At 46.3% G+C, this 22,885-nt stretch overlaps 1 protein-coding gene across 3 annotated transcripts in view; it reads right to left on the bottom strand.

Moving 5' to 3' along the window:
- AGBL1 (AGBL carboxypeptidase 1) overlaps positions 1–22,885 on the bottom strand; it is an 837,820-nt gene that overhangs the window by 356,272 nt on the left and 458,663 nt on the right. For all 3 annotated transcript variants that reach the window (XM_066239188.1, XM_066239190.1, XM_066239189.1), the window contains exon 22: positions 4,949–5,112. In XM_066239188.1, coding sequence (XP_066095285.1) covers positions 4,949–5,112 — 164 coding nt within the window. The remainder of the gene's footprint in view (positions 1–4,948; positions 5,113–22,885) is intronic.

The raw sequence follows: 22,885 nt of genomic DNA, 5'->3' as shown, positions 1-22,885 counted from the left end.
TACCCCTCCCCCTCTCGTTTCTCTCTCTTTTTCTCTCTCTTCCCCTCCCACAGCATGGCTCGATTGGAGCGAGTTGGCCCTGGGCACTGAGGATGGCTCCATGGCCTCTGCCTCAGGCACTAAGAAAAGCTCAGTTGCTGAGCAACAGAGCAACGCCCCTGATGGGCACAGCATCACCCCCTAGTGGGCTTGCTAGGTGGATCCCGGTCCGGGTGCATGAGGGAATCTGTCTCTCTGCCTCCCCTCCCCTCACTGAATAAAAAAAATAAATAAAAATAAAAGACTTGACCAATGAATGCATAAGTAAGTAGAACAATAAATCAATGTCTTTCTCTCTTCCTCTCTCTCTAAAAGCAATAAATACATAAAATTTAAAAAAATCAAGGAATATTTCTGGGCCAAAATGAGGCCAAGTCATCCAGATTATGAAAGTTACACACAAACACACTTAAGCATGTATTCACCCAACACATAATTTAAGGAACTGTACAGAAAAATAAACAAGGTTAGTTTTAGATTACAGATTAATGGTTCCCACCTCTGTCAACGCAACTGCATAACGCTGAAGTCACAATCAGCATGTGCATGCCATTCATTATTCGGCTTTCTTTCCCCAACTTATCGAGAGGCTGAATATCATAAAAGATACAAACTTGGGCCTTGGGGTTAGAGAGAATTGGATCCAAATGCCAGCAGTCTCTTACAAGAATCATGATATTTGGCAAACGTCTTGACCTCCACAAAACTTAATTTCCTTGTTTGTACAAAGGCGATGCTAAAAATAGTATCCACTTCACCGAATTATTTCTATGATTGAGATAATACTTATAAGAATTCTTAGCACTGCATCTGGCTCGTGGTAAGGTTTTCATGAATGTTTCTGTTTTCGTTAAAATACTCTTTATTGTTATGGTTTCATAGCATTCTAAAAAATTATTCAACCATGTTCTCTTTTCCCCCTCTTTTTATTACTGCTAGGAATTGGGGTTGTTTAAATTTATGTGGGGATATGTGCCTCATTGTTATAAATACATATTAAATATTCTTTTCTGCTGAGTTTATTTTCTTGGAGGACACTCGGGCTGGAAGCACAGGATAAAATGGAAGGTCTTCATGGACCTTCTTATAAGCGGCCCAAGTCCTCTCCAGAGGAAAGTAGAGCCATTTACAGGCTGCTTTATATTACTAAACCTGTCTTCTCACAGACACTCACTCCGGCTCTTCATTATTTTTATTCACTTATTATAGAAAATCAGCATAAAATCAGAGCCCAAATTTTCCAACTTGCTTTTCTGTTACTACTGCCAATTAATTCACTTGAGTGTGCATGAGATATCTCTGTACCTTCACAATTTTTCCGTAAATCTAAAACTGCTTTAAAAATTATGTCTATTAAGAGAACAAGAAGAAAAAAAAAGTGTTTATAAAGAATTCATAAAGAACGTCTACAGTTGTGGATAAAAGTATCTATTTTATGGGTGTATCTATTTATGGGTGAAAAATAATCTAATTTCACCAAAATGTTGACACTCGTTCTCAGTTGGTGGTGGGATTATAGGTGATTCAAGACAGGGATGAGGGTGATCTTTCTCTTCATGTTATATTTTCTCATTCAGAAAGACAGAACTGTATTTTTTAAAAATAAAACTCATGTCTCTTTAATTATTAAAAATATAATCATGTCTTCTGAATGCTATGAAAGGTGTTTTTTTAAATATTTTTTCTGTTGCCTTATCAAACTGAAGAGAGGACTAAATTAGCTTCTGTTGATGCCAAAGCCCCCGTGAATTCGGGTTGCTAATCGGGAGAGTAAGAGCTGAGCCACTGCGCAGGCACGACGGAACCCCTGAGGTTTCTCTTGTTCGTGAGGGAGGGGCAAATGGAGATGAGGCAGCTCAGCTGAGGCCGAGAGGCAATGAAGAGGGACAAATCGAGACTAACAGCGGCTGACTTGGCAGAACTACTAAATGACTTTGCAAAAGGCCTGTCACAATGGATAAACGGTGCCTCCCAGAAAAAAAAAAAAAAACAGCTTAGAATTCCTGCCGTGCACATGCAATTACGTCCCGGGTTAAGATTGAGAGGAGGGAGAGAAAAAAACAAGGAAAGCAAGAGATCAAGAGACGCCTTAATGGATCTGAAGACATTTTCTTAGCTGAGCCCCTGGGAAGGAGAGGCCTGGAGAGAAACCCCGACAAAGCCTGTGCGCGCACATCACTACTGTACGCTCAGCCGCTGGGCAGACGACCCCTGCGTCTGCACGTTCCTTCTCCGGCTCAAGAACAATCGGCCAGTTGCTCTGTGGACGTTGACCACACACTAATTATTCTGATGGGGAATGAGGCATGAAACCTACAGCCCAAAACATGAGGTCCAGAGAGGACAGCCACACTGTCTCCCCAGCAGGTCCCTCCCGGGGGTTCCCGCTGTCACTGAGGCCCAAGGGACTCAAAATACCCTGGCCTCCCATTCCTGCAAGGCAGACATTTTGGTAAAAGGTCTTTTTTTCTATGCAACAGAAGTATCTTTCTATACTAATTAACTGCAAAAGACACTAAAACAAAATAAGACACTCTTTCTGAAGCGTATAACTGTGTTGTACAGAATGACGGCAACTCACCCAAGGAAGCAGCAGCAGGGAAGAGGCGGGCCAAATCGCCTCTCCTCTTTAAATGGACTACGTGGAGAGTTACCCTGCAAACACCAGTGACACCCTTTGCGTGATCACAAGAACTGTGCGCTAACAGAGTTCCCAGGGTTTGCTCTGCTGATTTGTCTGTCTCATGAATAAGCCCTCGTTCTGGAATGAAGCAGAGGGCACTCTAAACAGCCTGATGCTGGTCTCAAACCAACAGATTGCAGGTTATAAAGCTTCCCTCTGGCATCCTTGAATAAATACATGTACACTCGGTGGCAAAAGTATTTTCTGGTTCAAGGTTGTTTCAGGGTGGTATTCCTCTCGGCCCAGGGGTTTCAGGTCCTCTGGGCAGAACGCACCACTTGTTTTGGTCAACTGCCTCGATGAATAGAAAAATAAATGATGATGCAAATGTTTGGGTGAGACAGTTCCATCCTAGGCTCTGCCTCAAACCCCATGCCACTCAAATGCAATTCCCACCTATTCAGACATGCACCTCAGTCGCCTCCTCTGAGGACAGAACCTGCCCGAAGGAGCTGCACCAGGCTAAGAACACAGAGAAGACCGCATGCTCTCAGTAGCCTTGGGCTGCTTCCAATGGAAGAACTGAGAGTCAGTTGTGCCGGCCGGCCCAAAAGGCTGGTCATATCATGTTCTTCTGATGACCCAAACAGCAGCTATTGTGTTTGGTAGCCTGACACCGAATCCTTTAGCCTCAAATTAGAAAAGGCACTTCTTTGATAGATTTCTTCTTGTTCCAGTTTACAGGCAACTAATCCTCGCTGCGTTGGATCAAACAGACAGGCGTCATCAATTCAGGGAGAGCGAGCTGAGCCAGGTCCGCTCCATCTTCCCTCAATGAGCGGCGCGGAGCAGGGAGGGGCAGTGGGAGGGAAAGAGGGAAGGAAAATCCAGGCACGCCTGCACCCAGGACAGCTCGGCAAAGGCGGAGACGAAAGGCCAAGTTGCAGTGTCCACCCTGGCAGGTGGCAGCCCTCGCGTGCCAGAGGGAGAGGCGGCAACACCGCGAAGATGCCCGACACCCCAAGGCCTCAGGGCGCCACGGGGGCTGCAGGGTGAGGGGCAGGAGGAAGCAGTGTGACATCAAAACAAAGCAGCCGGCGGTGACAACATGAGGGACGTGGGACGCCTGCATGAGCTGGAGTTTCCACCCTCTGCGACCCAGAACGCAGTGACGAGCAAGGTAATTAGAGCACTTAGGTAATTAAGTCTCAGAGAAACCAGCGCTTTCACAAGCAGGCATGAATTTATGCCACTAGGTCGTGCCAGGCATGACTGGCGATTTGGTGTGAAGTCTCCCAGGAATAGTGGCCTAACGCTGGCAGGGAAACAATGAATGAAAACGAGCTAGAAATAAGAGGTCCCGCTCTGCCTTTGGACATCGAGTCCACGACAAGACTTCCCCTCATACACCCGCAGGCACTTCCTCCCCAGCAGCTCAACCACGGCATCCCATGCCCTCACCCAGCATGTGCCCAGCGTCCCAGCCCGGACTCCTCCGACTATTCCTGATGCTTTCTTCTCTCACACAGCCTCTCTCCCATCCCTTCCTGCCCCTGGATCTGTTTGGTCAAGTCTAAAATGTGTGTCTACAGTATGGAGCCTCACAAGAGCTTATGGGGATAATGCCCCCCACCCCCCGTCTGACTCAATGATCCCGGAAGCTCTCTCAGACCCTCAAAGACCCGTCCCTCCTGCCCACGGTGGAGATAGGCTCTCAGGCCAATGTGTCAATCACCTTTACATGCTTCATCTCATGTTCTGAGAAGGAATGTTGCTATTTAAGAACAGAAATACGAAAGCATTTCTTGCCCCCAAGTGCCTAGATACTGGCGATCGTATGGCTCCTCCCCCCTTTGTTTTGCTAAGTACTGGCTCCCAATGGAATCTGCACATATACACACACACACCCGGCAAACCGGCGAGCAGCACAAGCACATGTGAGCGCGGGCTCCCAATGGAATCTGCACATATACACACACACACCCGGCAAACCAGCGAGCAGCACAAGCACATGTGAGCGTGGGCACCAAACGGCATCTTCATGTTGATAAACACAAGGAGCTGTCCTTGTGCATTTATGTGCACACGGATGCAGCACCCTCCTTGTCTCCATGACGTCTAGGGTCTGGCACTAGTCAAGGACCACTGTCCCTACCTTCATGGGATGGCTCCTCCAGAGTGTTTGTCATCAAAGACCCCTTGGTCCGCTTGACCGTCCTTTCTGAGATACTCTCGTGTGGAAACACAAAGGTGCACATGTCCCTCACACCCCAGTGAGCACCCTACCTCTGGAGGTGGTGGTCCAGGGCCTCGTCCTCAGCGCCAAGCAGGGCGGCCGCCCGGGTCAGGAGCTGGCAGCTGCAGCTGACGGACTTGAGTTCCAGGATGAGGAGGCCCAGGCAGAACATGGCTCCCATCTCCTCCAGGTCGCGGGTGCCGAACTGCAGACCCTGCCGGGTAGACAGAGCATCAGCAGGGACACCAGGCGGCATGCAGATGACCTGAGCAGGGGAGGGGGGTCTCCTGGACATGCAGCTGGGACAGTGAGAATCAACAGCACTTACCGGGCCCAGACCCATCTGTGTGCTTTGTGGATGGACGGTTCTCAGGCCGCGGCACCCTGACATCTGGGGTTTCACAGAGCGCCCGGAGGCAGGAGGGTGCATGCACACACACAAGGCATCTCCCCCACAGCAGTCAAAGCACCCTTTTTAGAACGGGGTTCACTGCTAAAACCAAAGATGTAAACAATCTTACTAAGAAACACCCTTCTTTTTCTCCTACATATTTATCAAGCAAGGCAGGATTCTTCATATATAAATACTGAAACGAACAAAAAAACCTTTGTTTAGAACAATCTATGTATCTGTACTGTGATAATGCCTGAAAGAAGAGCCGTGACATGACTCTGTGCTATGAAGTAACAGATAATAACAGTGAACACGCCACTTTATTGAGCATTTACTACGTGCTGGAAACTGTTCTGAGCCCTTTATATGCATTAACTCAGTGATTCCTCACCAAATCCCAAGAGGTAGGTACTGCATTTTCTCTGTTGCACATAGAAGGACATTTAGACCCATAGAACTCATACTTTATCCACAGCCTCACAGTTACGACAGAGACTAGAGACCCGCGAGTGAATTCTGACTTGACTAGTCCACGGAAAGTGCTGGACACAGAACAGGAGGGACTCAATTACATGGTAAGGTCAAAAGTGCATGTCTTCTGAAGTTGAACACTGATTTCACTCTTTTCTGACTGTGTCATCTGGGACTTAACCACTATGAGCCTTGATCTTCCCATCTGTAAAATGGGATGCTAATTCTTTCCTCCATATACTTAGGCACATAGTTAACAAGGGCTATTTCAAAGTCCTCACAACATTAATATTAGCTCCATTCCTCTTCTCATCTTTCTAGTAATAACGTTTAATATGTCAAAATTCAGTGTGCTCCGTAAGTTTAGGTATTTATGAAGTCCATTTCACTTAAATGAGAAAGAAATCAGTAGTTGAGTATTATTCTTTAAATAGATTCTCACATCCTAATAAGGGCAAGTTGAAGGAGAGGAATAGGACAGTAAAGATTTTTAAAAGCTGGTCCCCAGGAGCCATTCAGGTCCAGACTGGAAAGTCCTAAGCCCCACAGAAGACTCTCCAAGGGGACGGACAAAGGAGGGTGGACCATTCTCCAGCCTAGGCCAGCCGTTTGGAAACCTGATTGGCTTCACATCTGCATACCTGCTTTCCTGCAGAGAGGAGACATCATGTCAGAGTTAAGGGGAGTCTGCTCCTCTGCACACAGCAGCAGCAAGAAGAGGAGAACAGGTGTTTAACAAGTTATTTTTCTTCTGTCAATAGAAAAGATCACTTTTTAAAGAGAGAGAAAAAGCTCGGAGCCTCTTTCCAAGCTTGGCAGCTCTGTGACCTCTGATTCTCTCCACCCTGTCTGCCAGGCTGTCTTCCAGACTGCATTTCTTTACTCTAGCACGGCCAGCCTGGGGGAGGGCAGTGAAGGGACGGTCACACCCTCCTCGTCGGTCAGCCACCTCAATAGTGGCCAGGGAGATGACACGAGAAAAATAGGCATTAGGATCCGATTCATACTATTCAATACCAAGGATAATGAATCAACATGCGTGGAACAGAGGAGAAAATGGTGTGCTTCAGAAAGGCTGTATATGTGCGAGGGCCTCAGGAGGACGGACCCAGGCAGGACGGACCCAGGCAGGAGAGAACACTGAACAGACACCACACGTGGGTGAAGAAAAGGTTTGTGACTCCTTTTAAAGTATCAGGAGAGCCCTGTTGTTATAATAGCCAAGACACAGAAACAACCTAAGTATCCATTAATGGATGAACAAATGAAGAAAATGTGATAGCTGCTATCTCTATCTCTATCTCTATCTACCTATCCATCCATCCATCTACCTTCCTACCTACCTACCTCCCTATCTATACTGAACACTGAAATTTACAACAACAGAGATGGACCCTGAGTGCTTTGTGCTAAGTGAAAAAAGTCACACAAAGACAAAAACTGGATGATCTCACTTATATGTGAAATCTAAAAAAAAAAAAAACCACAAAAAAACATAGATACAGAGAACAGACTGATGATTACTAAAGGTAGGGGTGGGTAGTGGGCAAAATGGGGCAAAGGGTACCGACCTTCAGTTATGAAAGAAATAAGACCAGGGGTATGTACTGTACAACAGGGTGACTACAGTCAATACAGTAACGTATATGTGAAAGTTGCTGAGAATAGCGCTTAAAAGTTCTCAAGAAAAATTTGTAACTGAACGGTGATGAATGTTAACTAGACTTGTGGTGATAACTTTGCAATCTATGCAAATATCTAATTGTTATGTTGTATTACCTGAAACTAATACAATATGTCAATTATAACTCAATAAAATAGCATAAACTTAATACAAAAAAACTAACATAGCACATAAGGCAGCAAGCCAACCTTGTTCATATATATATGAATATATATTTTTATATATACCAATTTAAAAAGTTATTTATGTTCAGAAATAGAAATACAAGCAAACAGTCAAACAACATCATCTAGAGATTATTTTTCTAAGAATGGCATGGGATGATGTCATTAGGAAATCCACTAACTTAGTATTTAACACACACAGAGCTCAGAAGGCAGAGAGAAAAAAAATGAGGATCCTCTGAATGACGCATTCACGTCTGATACAAGTCATAGTATTATACGAGCCCAGGACTATCTCTATACCTGGGCAGCACTGGGAACAGCACTGCATGCTGGGTGCAGTCACAGGCCCCAGGGCCCCAGTGCTGAGGGCTTAGTCCCAGAGCTGCCACTTACTGCTCTGTCTTGGGTGTGGTCGCTGGGATGGGTGGAGTCATTTGACCTATCAGTGCCTCCATTTCCCCATCTGTATAATGGGAATAATAAAAACCATAATACTACCACCTATCTCATGGAACTGCTGAGATCATTCAGGGAGTTTGCTCATCTGTATATAAATTTAGATTAGTTCTTGGCCCACTGCTCATGACCCAAGTTTTTATTATCACACAATCCAAGTCCTTATTATTATCACCAATGACAGCAAATACTTACATAAAACCAATAGCCAAAATGATACATGACATACACAGTCTTTCTTAAAACTATGGCTAAAACTATGACCTGCAGTCACTACTGTCGTTTATCATTATTTGACAACTTTCAAATGATTCAGTAAGATAAGAAAAAAATGAGTCATAAGTATTAGGGGAAAATCACATTATCATTATTTGAAGACTGATAGCGTGCTAAAACCAAAGGAATCAAGTGAAACAGAAAATCTATTCGATATAAGGTAAGAACTGAGTAAGTAGACAAGGTACAAATTAAGTATCCAAAATCAATTTTCTTTCTATAAACCAGTAAAATAAATTATTAAGTATAATAAAAATCCCATTCACAATAACACCACACCTATAAACTACCTAGGACCAGAATTAATAGCAAATACCCCAAGGGTTGTATGATGAACCCCATGAGTTTGCCACAAGATAACAAGGAAAATTTAAGTAAATGAAGAAATAGGCTGGATTCTGAGAAAGCAAAGCCCAGAACCGTGTGATATCAATTCTCCCTGTGTCAGGCTAAGAAAGCAAAGAAATCAAAACACCAATAGGGATTCTCAGACGTGGCAAACTCATTCCACTTCAGATGACTGCATGGTAAGAACACCCAATAGCAGTCTCAGAACAAAGAGCAAAAAATGATAATGGGGTTTTTTCTCACCAGATAAACAGAAGATCTTATACACTTTCAGTGATTTTTTTTTTTTTTTTGTATTTTTCCGAAGCCAGAAACGGGGAGGCAGTCAGACAGACTCCCGCATGCACCCGACCGGGATCCACCCAGCACGCCCACCAGGGGGTGATGCTCTGCCCATCTGGGGTGTCACTCTGTTGCAACGAGAGCCATTCTAGCACCTGAGGCAGAGGCCACAGAGGCATCCCCAGCGTCCGGGCCATCTTTGCTCCAATGGAGCCTTGGCTGCGGGAGGGGAAGAGAGAGACAGAGAGGAAGGAGGGGGGGAGGGGTGGAGAAGCAGATGGGCGCTTCTCCTGTGTGCCCTGGCCAGGAATCGAACCCGGGACTCCTGCACGCCAGGCTGACGCTCTATCACTGAGCCAACTGGCCAGGGCCCAGTGATTTTTTTTATTGGTTGCTTTTAGAGAGATGGAGATAGGAAGGAAGATAAAGAATTAGAGAAAGAGAGAGAGAGAGAGAAGAAGGCGGAAGGGAGGGAGGGAGGGGGGGAGGGGGGGAGGGAGGAGGGAAGGGGCATTCATTTGTTGTTCCACTAGGTGCACATTCATTGGTTGCTTCCCGTCTGTGCTCTGAGTGGGGATCCAACCCCCAACCTTCGTGTTTTGGGACAATGTTCCAACCAACTGAGCTAACCAGCCCAGGGTCTACACTTACAGTGACTGAGTATTATGGTATTTATTCAAAGCATGGGCAGACAGGCCAAGGGAAGAGCACCGAAAACACCAAAGACCACAAAATATGCAAAGGTTTGCATAAGATACAGGAGCCTTTCAAGTCACCAGGAAATGAACAATGATGGAAATAAAATAAAAATCATTGCTTCAGGGAAAAGTCTATCCACAGATACAAAATTACTTCTTTTCAGTTAAAGTTAAATGTTGTTTTAAAAATGAATGATTAGAGAAAAAATAAACTATAGAGTCATATGTATTATCATCTCCCACCACAAGATCAATCAATGCATATCCCCCAAGAAGACGCCATAAAGGGAAATATTAATGAGTGCTTAAATAAAATTTAAATATACCTAAATAGCCTGAAATATCACAACCTAAACTAAAAAGGGAAATTTATTGGCAATAAAGGGAAAAATAATGTCATTTGATATAAAATGCAAATTACTGTAACAGTAAAACAGCATGATTTGCTTCTCAATTCATTTTTGTCCTCACTCACCAAATCAGAATGGTCTGCTGGTAAAGAACTAAATACAGGACAGTCTGTGATTGGTGGAAGGACATTTTTACTGAAGTGTTTCCAAAGGACAATGGGCTAAGACAGTTCAAAAGCCTTAAAAATGTTTAAGCGCTTGGAGTTCGTTCAAATTCCAGAAATTAAGCTTCAAATAAATAATCATAAGATGAACAACAGACAAAGTCCTAAATGGACACCAGTATATCATTAGCCAAGTGAGCTTGACTGTATTCACATCATGGAATAATCATGTCATGATGGGTACTGATCAGGAAATACCACGGGGACAGATTTGTGACAGTGTCAAAGTGCAATACGCTGACTACAGTACAGCTCAAGCTTATCCACATGGTCCAATTTTATTTTTAAAACTTTTAATGATTTATATGAACTAAAATGTTAACAGATTATGAAGAGTGAGGATACATCATTTAAATTTTCTTGTTTTCCCTATTTTTTGAATCATGAAAAGTAAGTAACTGCTTTTTGTCACTCTTTTCTAAAAACATTGTTTTTAATTTATTGATTTCAGTGCAATAGGAAGGGGGAAGGTGGAAAGGGAAAAAGAGAGGGAAAGAGAGAAGAGAGGAACATCGATCTGCTCCTGTGTATGTCCTGACCGGGGATCGAACCGGCAACCTCTGCGCTTCAGGACGATGCTCTAACCAACTGAGCCATCCAGCCAGGGCTTTGCCACTCATTATTACTTAAGCAATGCATATAAGCCTGAAAAGAATGGTATATCTGAATCAACATGCTATTTTATATAATAGGTGATTTTAAATTTATAGTAAAATTAAAGTTTACTTTTATAAATTGGTAAATTAAAATTAAAGATTGTAATGTAAATATTTAAAAACATCAAAAGGCAAAATAAAGAGCTGGTTAGATGTATTTAGTGACTTGATGCTGGCTTCCTCCTTCATACAACCTACCTGGTATCTCCAGTTTCCCCTGAATTTTTGGGGGTCACTGGGCTTGTGCCTAGTTTTCTTTGAGGTAAGCATCCTATAGCACAACATCTAGTAACAATAAAGCAACAAGAAATCTACTTCTTTGGTACTGTCCCTAGAAATAAGTCTCAGAATCTTTACAAAGTGCCAGTGTGAGTGGAGAGACAGAAAATTTGAAGTTTTAAACAAGTTGGGATGGTCTGTGAACTGAATTAAAATTGTATTTCCTCCACCACAACATGCACCCAGCAGAGGAGTTAAAACTAAGCCCATCCAGCCACAGAGATCTGTGAACTCTTAAAAGGCGGCTGAGAAGAGAGAAGACCGGGCTCCTATGCTTCCCCCGCCAATCGACTCCATCAAATGGACTCTAATGCTCTCACACTGAGGACAAAATCAATCAGGAAGCACGCTGGTGTCTCTGCCAGACTCCATCTGATGGGCTTCTCTGGACAAAGCCCCTCCGTGTCCATCCGTTCAGCCCAGGCTTCCTAATCCATTACTGACGATTGTTTCCTTAGTAACTGCAAAAGGGCCCATATTCACTGGCACAGCAGGGCTGAAGGTGTGGGCTGGATTTCAAATGCGTCCTTTATTCCTGTGCTGGACCTTCCCAGGGTCTTTTAGTGGTGCATTTGTGCTTTGGCCATGAATGACACAGCAGACAGCTACGTCCTCTGTGACTGCCTTTCCCTGTCTTTCTAGACCACAGACATGAGGATAAATATGAATCAGGTTGTATTTTAGATGGTCTATAATTTGAGCACCGAGAAGAATCTTAGCAGGCTTAACTCTTCATTTATAGACTCATAAGCTGGCAACACCTTACTCAAGATTATGTGGCTAGGTATCACCAGAATCAGGGTCACAATAAATGTCACTCAACACTCATCAAATGTTGGTGTCGATATGCAAGGCTTTAAACTTCATGTATTTGTCTGTTAAAAGCTTTTGGAGGTTTGGAGGCCATATTTCCTCATAGGTTAGATGCTCCCCTAAGTTCTACTTATGCAAAGATCGCTTTCCTTTACTCAGTAAGACAGTGGAAGCCTCGCCCAATATAATACCAGGAACATACGCATGATTAGTCCTTCTATTCTGCTCACTGTCTGGACTGGAGAGCTGACACTTTTTATGTGGAATTTTTTTTTTAAGAGTACATTTATTAAAGCTTGGGACAGTGAAACAAACGAAGGGCTTAGGGTAAAAGAAGCAACAGGAGAGAGCCTAAACCAGGCTCTCTAGAAACACTGCTAAGAAAAAAGTGAGCCACACTGGGCTGCGTGGACTCACTGGAAGTCAAGTCACATTGAAAGCAATGAGCCATGGCAGGGCTGCTGTTAGCTCACCGAAAAGTCGGAAAAAAAAGGGGCCTTGGAAACAGGATCAGGGGTTTAGCGCAGGACAAGCTCCCATTGCCCATTGCTCCCTTGGTTCCAAGTCTCATGGGGACTCTTAGAGTTTAGGAGAGAAAAGTAAATCTGCACACCTGAGAGGAAAGAAAGGCAAGAGCATGCTCCAGAAGAATCCTGCCTGGATCCTCCTTTTCCTATGGGCACAAGTCTAAACATCTTTGGTTCTGCTTACCAAGTAGAGGGAATATGCTAAAATCATATCCACCCCAGAACTGCTGAATGGTGACAGCAAATGGTACATCTGTGATCCGCCAGGGTTGGCTGGCATCAGCGTACAGAGAGGCTTTCAAACTCCATGAGCACAGAAATAATAGTAGGAATAAACAGTCACTGAGATGAGCATGTCAGGCTGTAGCTGCTCTAACGAATCATTCTGAAGACCACTTTCCAATATACTATTAATCCTCCATCCTTCACTTCCTTATTCCCCATTGGAAACTTTATTTCTACCTGTTCTTAAAGCAGGTAGTTTCTTCCAAATCAGGACTCACTACAGATTTCCTAATCTGAGTTCACTGCTGTTCACAGCAAAAAAAAAAAAAAAAAAAAAAATTTAATATCCATTAATTAACAAGTAATACAAAGTCTCACATGGCTTATTGATGTGTTACTACTATCTGGCTATTCAGTGGATGTTTGGGGCTAGAAGAAATAAGGTAGAACAGGTAAATTCTGGGAAAAGGATTGGGAATCTAGAAATCTCCAGGTCTTCTGTGACCCTATTGAAGGCAGGAGAGATTGGGAATAAATGAGGCAGGGAATTAATTTTAAAATCCTGGCTTCCTTCTGTCCTTAGAAATAATCCCCTTTGCTTTCCATGTGATCCAAGCAGTGAACCAGTGTTATGTCCTGTTTGTACATACCCATTCTCTGATTCTTCATGATGCTTGACATTACATCCCAAACACCACTTTCCTCAGATTTTTTTTTTAATGTGAGAAGAGGGGAAATAGACTCCTATATGCACCCCAACTGGGATCCATCGGCAACCCCCATCTGGGGCTGACGCTTGAATCAACCAAGCAATCCTCCATGTCTGAGGCTGACACTTGGACCAACCGAGACATGGCTGTGAGAGGGGAAGAGAGGGAGAAAAGGAAGAGGGAGGGGAAGGGAGGTGGATGTTTGCTTCTCATGTGTGCTCTGACCAGAGATCGAACCCAGGGCATCTGCACTCTGGACTGATGCTCTATCCGCTTTCCCCAGATTTATTCATCTAGCACAGTTCTCCACCAACTCTGGAATGAACTTGTAGACAGATCTCATGACTTCTAGCTCTTCTATGATAGAAGTTCAAACTAGAAATATCCTCTGATATGTAAATACACATTTGAATCTTTATTCAAAGGCAAGGCTTCTCTTAGTTGAGGTTGCTAGTGAACTGGCAACTTGAATGAGGCTGAGATGTTGAGAGGTAGCAGGAGGTGGGATTTTTTTCTAATGCATGTATTGCTATTTTGGATGCTTCCAGTATTAGACCCAATCAGAGGGCATGAGGATGAAGGATCAGTCTCAGGTGGTGGGTGCAGTTACTCTCTGATGTGGGGGCCACGTGGGTGGGAATGTACAATTGCTATTCTTGGGAATTTCCTATTGAGGGGTCTTCTCACTTCTCCCTTTCTTGACATGGGCAGATATGCAGATCTCTACACATTGCTGGCCAGTCCGTAGAGAACACTTCCTCTGCCGTAGAATGGCTGGGGCTTCTTTACCCTGTGGATGCCCAATCAGATGACGCCTGAGAGGGCCCTCTGCTGTCTCCACACACAAGCCACACACCTCTGGGCTACAGGGAACACGTATGTACCTCTGCCCAGAGAAACTATTCCAGATGAACACTGCCTATGATCCACACTCAACCAAATTACCCAGCATATTGCTTATCCTCTGGATGAGGGTGGGACTCCACCCCCAGTCCACTATGGCTCCCACATTCCCGGGGCCCCACCGAAGCTGCCCCTCCAGGTTTGGATAGGGGAGAAGCAACGGGCAGTCACAACGTCTGATCCTTACCGAGCAACCTTCTTTCTACACCGGCCTCCTCCTGCACTCTGGATCTGGCTCACGGGTCAAAGGTCACGGTCTTTAATGGTAAACATTTCCTATGGAAAACATTTTATTTTCAGCAACATTTTTAAGTGTTTGGCAGCTTACCTAACTGGAAACCTCGGTGGTAATTTTAACACCTAATTACACTCTAACACTTTGGATTTTCTGCACAAGAGTTAAGGGCTTTGCACTGAATTTCTCTACCTCTCAGGCAAATTTACTTCTGATGAATGGAGTAACTGGTCATGTTAAAAAGCCATAGTCTCTGATCAAATGGAAGCAGGTTCTGACTTCCAGAGTGACTGGGTGCTGACACGACAGCCCACGAAGGTGCTTCCAGGAGGAGCCTCCTCTAATTCTCACTGACGCCCTTTATCCCGTACAATGAATGGCTGAGTTCCTTTTGGAAAAAGGTGACCCATTCTGCGGACACATATACGCGTAAATAGTACATTTCAAAGCCTGCTCACAATGACCATGTAGACCATTTTGATCACTACAAGTGGGAAGCCTTATTCACCATTTCATTTCCAAAGTAGGACCATTACTTTTGTCTACTCCGATCAAGTGTGACCTTCTTGAGGCCAGGGGCTCTGCCCCAGGCATGTGTCTCTGCCTGGCCTTGCACTCCAAACCCGTGAAGCAGTATTTCCTGATCTCATCACAATCCTATAAAGGATGTTAACATCCCTGTTTTTACCACCAATGAGACTGAGGGGCAGAGCAATCCCCTATCTAGTCAAAGACCACACAGTTGGTAAATAGCAGGTTTGAGATTTGAACCCAAACTGGCTCTGAAGCCATAGAGTTTAACAACAATGCGTGGACCCTTTATGGCTAATTTAGACTTCAGGTACTTCACCGAGAGGAAACACTGTAAGATACGTTCCAGTTACAGTGCGTTTATGCATTCAGTATCTGTTCGTTCCGTCAGGGCTTCCCCAAACTGCGGCTGAGCACTATGCAGAGTCTTCCCGAGTCCGGCCCCGCACAGGAGGACACACGCTCAGCTCTGGCACAGCCTCAGAAGCAGTCGCTCTTCCTGGAGAGCCTAACACCTGAACGTACCCCCTTCCCAGCCATGCACTGCCAAACTAAGAAGAAAAGAAAAACTAGGCAGTTAACAACCGCACTCTTAATATGAAATGGCGATAAGGCAGGACGCTCAATTCTGCGCCTAAATATGAAATTCCTGCCTAACACACAGAACGTAAGAGTAAGAGTCAGGTGTCATGACAAAAGCAAGAGGAGGTTTCGGGAAGGAGGTGCCCTCATTGCTCCACCGGCCCTGTCTCCACCTGCTGCCATGCTCAGGGCTCCCAGCTCCCGCACGGCCGGTGGGACCCGCAGGTGGTACACCTCAGCAAGCCTCCATCACTTCAGAAAGGCTGACTCTCCTTCCCTCGGGCACCTTCAGTCTCCACCACCAACCACCCAGGAGTTCCCATACCCTGTGTCCACAGGACAGAGGAAGCAGGGGGCATCCTGAGTGTGAGCTGGCCTTGTGTGACACGTTAGAGACCACACCCAGGGCACCTTCCTGCTTTGGAGTAAGGTGTAAGGATTAGCAGGCTTGAGTCGGACTTCTTTGTAAACCCTAAGGTGTCTGTTCATTGGGAGATTTCTTCAAGAAGGAAAAGAAGCCCCGGATAGCTCAGTTGGTTACAGCTTTCTCCCGAAGTGCAGAGGTTGCCGGTTTGATCCTTGGTCTGGTCAGGGCACACAGAAGAACAGATCTATGTTCCTGTGTGTGTGTGTGTCTCTCTCCCTCCTTTCCTCTCTCTCTAAAAATCAATACATTAAAAATATTTTAAAAAAAAGAAGTGTTTCATGACTGTAGCGTAATGTGCTGGCAGCAGTTCGGAAGCTTAGGGACAGTCCCAACCAGCACTGTGTCACAGCAGCAGCGAGAGGACCTCGGAGCCCTCGATAAGCAGGAGGGCTGGAACCCAAACTCAGACCCCTGGGGCCCTGCACTCCGAATGCCTCCACCAAGACATGGCGGCTGCTGGCCTCCAGAGGTCCCTGCTCCGTTTCTCTCTGTGCTGTGCCCCAGGCCAGTGGCCCCTTTAAACCAGGAACAGGAAACATAACAAAGAGGTGCCCTTCCCTGTGACATGAGGCCAGGCTACCACCTTCAGTCTGGGCAGAACAAGTCCACACGCAGCAACGCCGTGATCACCACACAGGACAGGGTATTTCTGGAAGAACACTATCAACCATGAACTTGAAAAAGCGACTTGCATTTAAGCAGTAACACCCAGTCTTTCTCTGGCATTTTTATATCTCACTCTTAGTCACTTTTCCAACCTATGGGGCAATAGATTTCCACTCTAAACATCACCCCTGATCAATACGTGTAGATATACACACAGAGAGAGCATTTTCTGTATCTTATAGCTTTATGCACGCACCCTGGTTCTGCCCCGAGGCTGTGTATAAATAAATCGCCAGCCTGGTTTCCCACTCACACCACTGGAGAACACTCCTGCGGAATACTAACTAGGAGCGCTCAGGAGGGAGAAGACTCCTGCCAGGAAGCAGGAGGGAACCAGCACCTACGGGGCTAGAAAACCAGCTACCCAGACGGAATCGGTTGGCCTTTGGGACTTGTGTAGCCGGCCACGTCCTAGCTTGGCTCCTCCCTCATTCTCAAGGATTGCTGGGGGATGAGAGACAGGGTGCTTAGGGCAGAAGGACTAAGACATAATGACAGCAGGAACAAAAGAAGTCAACTGATAAATGAGGAGGGTAAGGATGTGAGAAGCAGCAACAGTTGCTATAAGAGGAACCAGAGAAACTTCAAAATAAAAGTCAGAGAACCGGCACCGGCTGGTGGCTCAGTGGCTAGAGTGTCAGCCTGGTATATGGATGTCCTAGGCTCAATTCCCAGTCAGGGCACACAGGAGAAGCGAGCATCTGCCTCTCTTCCCCTCCATCTCTCCCTTTTCCCCCCTCTTCCCCTCCCACAGCCAGCGGCTCAGTTTGAGCATGGTCCTGGGTACCAAGGATAGCTCCGCTAGTCCGAGCATCAACACCAGGCACTAAAAATAGCTTGCTACTCGAGCATCAGTCCCAGATGGTGTTGCCAGGTAGATCCCAGTGGGGGCGCATATGAGAGTCTGTCTCATTATCTCCCCTGCTCTCACCTAAAAACATAAACAAAAGGGGACTAACATGGCTGAGGTAGGAGAGAGAGCAGGCCAAAGAGATTTAAGAAGAAAAGGCAAAGAAAAAAAAGATTTCCTAATGAAAGGAGAGAGAGAGACCCAAAACTGACCTGTGTTTCAAGATGCGCAGAGAGATGGCATTTCCCAACCTGTCTCTGTTCTAGTGTGTCCTGCAGGTAGGGCTCATGCGAAAGAAAGGACCCTTTTAATACAGTTAACCCTTGAACAATCCAGGTTTGAACTGTGTGGGTCCAGTTCTATGGGGACTTTTTTCAATAAATACCTGTGGTGTTCTCAACCTGAAGCTGGGCTCTCTGGATGCAGAGGGACAACCGTATGCATTGACTTACAGCATTTTACACAGAGGACTGTGGCACCCACAGATTTTGGTACCAGCATGAAGTCCTGGAACCAATTCCCAGTGGATACTGAGGAACAAAAATCTGGGGGAGGAGTCAAAACTTATACAGTATATGGATTTTCAGCAGTATGGGAGGCCAACACCCCAGCACTCACGTTGTTCAAGAGTTGATTGTACTCACTAAGGAGGTGAAGGAGCCACCAAGAACATTTCATTCTCAAGGGTTCGGGTTCATGAAAGCAGGAAGCTAAGGTTTACATGATCTAAGACCCCTTCTGCTTCCTGCCCCCACTCCCTGTTTCCAGCATTTTCCATGGGACATCTAAGAATGGGGAACAGAGGTGCTCAGGGATAGTGAAGGTCTTCACAAGAGCTGTGGCAGGAAAGAGATCCTCAACAAACAAGGGGTGAAAGACAGGACCGAGAAAGTCCGGGGCGATCGTCCCAGGGAGCAATGCATCTCTGGAGATTGGGATCAGCCCCAGATCCGTCCCCCGGAACACACCTGTATTGACGGTACCTAGTGATCCAGTCGGCCCTTCCCTCACATCCCCTGCGGAGAAATGCACCCCCTTTCCTGGCAGGCTGGGAGTGCAAGTTCTGGGTAACAAGCCATCCTCCAACTGCTTTTCTGTAACGGCGCCCTGCTAAGCAGGAGCTGTGGAGACGAGGCTGCATGCCGACGGAGCACACCCAGATGGAGAGAGGCTCCAGCGTGGCCACCTGTGCGTGCCAGCAGCCACAAGAAGCTCTTATGGGCTCTGATGGTTCCTGGCATCTTCAGTCAAGGGCAGAATGTGTCTAATCTTTGTTTCTCCCTGGCCAGCCCATGTGGCAGGGCCAGGTCTTCAAGAAAGCATTACCGTGAAGGGGACTGCAGGGGAAGGGGTCAATGACCACAGCCCTCCTCAACAAAGAACCAGAGAGAGACCTAGAGGAGAGGCTTGAAATGAAAAAGGGAGCCAACAGGTCACCTTGGCACGTGCCAGCTGCTACTTCTTAGGAATGCATGCGCGTCCTAGTAAAAAAGTAAAACAAACAGGCCTCTCCTGTGGTGGCACAATGGATAAAGCATCAACCCGGAATGCTGAGGTCGCCAGTTCAAAACCCAGGGCTCGCCTGGTTAAGGCACATATGGGATTTGATGCTTCCTGCTCCTCCCTCCTTCCCTGTCTGTCTGTCTCTCTCTCTCCCCCTCTCTAAAATAAACAAATAAAATCTTAAAAAAGGAAACACAAACCACTGTGATGTGCTCTCTACAGCTCTGATCAGGGTCCTGGGACTCATGAATGTTATAAGCTGTGACTTAATCTCAGCCTGGCAGCCCACAGCTGGACCCCGGTGACAAATACGTTTTAGTTTGTTTGGTTTGGGGTCCATATAATACTTTTCTAAGTGAAATTATTTACCCATCTTATAAAAATTAGAATTGTTTACATTCTAAATCAGTATTTACCATATAGCTCTAAAAAATGGGAAGAGCACAAAACACACTTCTACTCGCCAACGACTTGGCAGAGCTGCTGGGAAAGGGATGGAGACTGAAGGTCCCTCCGCAACATGTCCCCCATGTCCCCTCCTTTTCACTCCAAATGTCACCCGTTTGGACTTCGTGACACCTGGGCTTACAGCTCAGAGTAATATGTGGGTGTGTTGATTCCCAGTGAAACCCTGCAGCCGTTCTGCTGCAGACAGAATTCTCCCTAGGAAAGGACTGACCTCAGTGTGGGTTCCTCTTACCTCTCCTCTGCAGCAAGCTTTTCATCAAATAACTCACAGCCATCAGTCCTTTTTTTTTTTTTTTGCATTTCTCTGAAGCTGGAAACAGGGAGAGACAGTCCGACAGGCTCCCTGCGCCCGACCGGGATCCACCCGGCACGCCCACCATGGGGCGATGCTCTGCCCACCAGGGGGCGATGCTCTGCCCATCCTGGGGGTCGCCATGTTGCGACCAGAGCCACTCTAGCGCCTGAGGCAGAGGCCACAGAGCCATCCCCAGCGCCCGGGCCATCTTTGCTCCAATGGAGCCTTGGCTGCGGGAGGGGAAGAGAGAGACAGAGAGGAAGGCGCGGCGGAGGGGTGGAGAAGCAAATGGGCGCTTCTCCTTTGTGCCCTGGCCGGGTGTATTTTTCTGAAGTTGGAAACGGGGAGGCAGTCAGACAGACTCCCGCATGCGCCCGACCGGGATCCACCCGGCATGCCCACCAGGGGGCAATGCTCTGCCCCTCTGGGCGTTGCTCTGTTGCAACCAGAGCCATTCTAGCACCTGAGGCAGAGGCCACAGAGCCATCCTCAGCGCCCGGGCAAACTTTGCTCCAATGGAGCCTCGGCTGCAGGAGGGAAGAGAGAGACAGAGAGGAAGGAGAGGGGGAGGGGTGGAGAAGCAGATGGGCGCTTCTCCTGTGTGCTCTGGCCGGGAATTGAACCCAGGACTCCTGCACGCCAAGCCGACACTCTACCACTGAGCCAACCGGCCAGGGCAGCCATCAGTTCTAATCTGTTTTCATTTACAGCACAGACTGACTGCAGCTCCTCCATAAAGGAAGAGTTGGGAAACATAACTGACCAAAACAGGGTTTAGCTGTGCTGCATGTCCAGTCTCTGAGAGCATGAGATCGGCTTGCAATGGCCCAAGGTGATGGCGTGTATACATGTGTCTGTGGCTCCTGAGCGTTGGAGGGACAAGTCACCCTGATGAAAGACAGGTTTGAGATCAGGTCCTCAGTATGCTGGCTTGTATCTGTCCATCTGGGAGCCGAGACAGCCCGTGGTCTCTAGGGCAGTGGCACAGTTAGGGTAAATCAACCTGTTAGAATCAGTAAGGGCAAACCTTAGTTCTCTCAGTACCTTGGATTTGTATTGCTCTCAGGGCTCAAGTGCAGGGTTTATTAAAAAAGCAGCAAGTGGTTACAGACTGTGCGTGTCTCTTTGCTGTGTCTTATATCTGATGTCTGTAAAGGTTTTATTGGATTATAGGCAGCATGTTTATTTGCCTCAACACAGAAGTCCTGTTAGGCCTTGAGAATAACAAGACAGAAGAGGCTTTGTAACACGTATTACCAGATTTGGGAGGAAGTCCACACCCAACACTCTCCAGGCAGGGAAGGGGAAATGGAGGGCAGTAAAGAGCACAGTGTATGGACCATAATTTAAGACGTGGCCCCTGAAGAGCTGTGGGGAGCCTGCTGTGCCAGAGCTCAGGGTCCTCATTTGTGAATCAGGATCCCCTGGGATAGTTACGCTGATTTCACTTATTTTGGTTACCACTGAGGGGATTATGGGAGGGCAATGCAAAAGGCAACTTGGCAGCATCCCAATGAGTTGACAGGTAAACTAACTTTTCATGAAATAAAAGGCACATGGATTGTCCTGGAGGAACCCTGAGTAAGCTCCGCCCCAGGGATTCTCAACCTTAGCACTACTGACATTTGGGCTGGACATTTCTTTGTTGTGGTGATTGTCCTGCGCATTTCAGTGACCCTGGGACATCTTTCTAGAAATTCTAAGCCAAGAAGGATAAAATCCTCTAAAAGGCCAGAAAAATGGTTTTATCAATTCTACCATCTGACTTTACAGCCGGTTCTCATACTTAGATCAACACCAACAACAAGATTAAGCCACAGACCCTTGTGCCTCTGTAAGAACCCACAGACACAGGCGCTGATTTGTCCCCCTTTTCACTAAAGTAGGGGTCACAGCACAGCGCGAAAGTCCCCCGTGCTGCTTGAGTTGAAGACGACACACAGTGCAACTGGCTGGCCTCCAAACACCTTCTGCCAACCTTTGACCCCAAAATAAGAATGAAACTGCAGGGCGCTGGGCTCTGAGCACAGGAGCCCCAGTTACTGCTTTGACAGAGGTTTGTCTTTTATCATATTGGAGAAAGGGGGACTGCAAAGATTACCCATTTGTAAGACTATCTCAAGGAAACTGCTGTCTGCACTGACAGCTGAATGAAAGCAAAGACCTCTCTGCGGTCCCTCAGATGTGACCCCCACAGCGCCCACCTCCGAGCCACAGACGACACCGGAGAAAAACGAGAAAAACGAGTGATGCTGGGCCTCACCTCCAGACCCGCCAAACTGGGAACCCGGAGCTAAGGTCTGATGAGATGCATTTTTATCAAGATCATTTTGCACCCATTAGAATGTGAGAATGGCTTAACTGAGTTGTATGTTGGAGGGATATAGGAAAGACAGGAAAGGAAGTCTTGAGAACACTTGAGTAATATCAGAATTTCCTTCTCATCATCAAAGCCAATTTAAAGGTCTGAACCATGGAGTGGTCGGGGATTTACTAACTACAGCCCCCCGCCCCAAGAATCACTGCCCCTCCAATGAACTGTGAAGTCAACGAAATCCCCAAGTCAGACTTCTTGGGATTTGTCCTCGGCAGAGAGCAGCAGGGGCGAGGCGAGCTGTAGGCTACAGAAAAAGCACAGCAGACCTGCGTGTGTGCTCAGAATCCACAGGCTGAGAAGTGAGGGAGCCTGGGCAGGAAGCATCCCGCAGTGCAGTAATGCTACACGCCTGCCCGTCTGCGAGTCAGCCTTGGCTAACGGAGGTCAACACATGTACACTTTACGGCCTTCTCACCTAGTGGTTTTTAAATTCAGGGTTTTTTATTTTTCTTTGTTCTTTTTAAAGTAATGCCTTTTTGTTTTGCTCATAATTTTAGATAGTCTTATGTGGACTACAGAGAAACAAGAAATAAATGCTTGACATAGAAAAAAAAGTATGTTCAATTTCTGTACTATGGGATAGCTACAAT

Source organism: Saccopteryx bilineata, chromosome 7 (assembly GCF_036850765.1).
Source record: "Saccopteryx bilineata isolate mSacBil1 chromosome 7, mSacBil1_pri_phased_curated, whole genome shotgun sequence".
In the NCBI taxonomy this organism is placed as follows: domain Eukaryota; kingdom Metazoa; phylum Chordata; class Mammalia; order Chiroptera; family Emballonuridae; genus Saccopteryx; species Saccopteryx bilineata.
The sequence above is the reverse complement of the archived record's forward strand: the minus strand, read 5'-3'. Positions and strand labels throughout refer to the sequence as shown.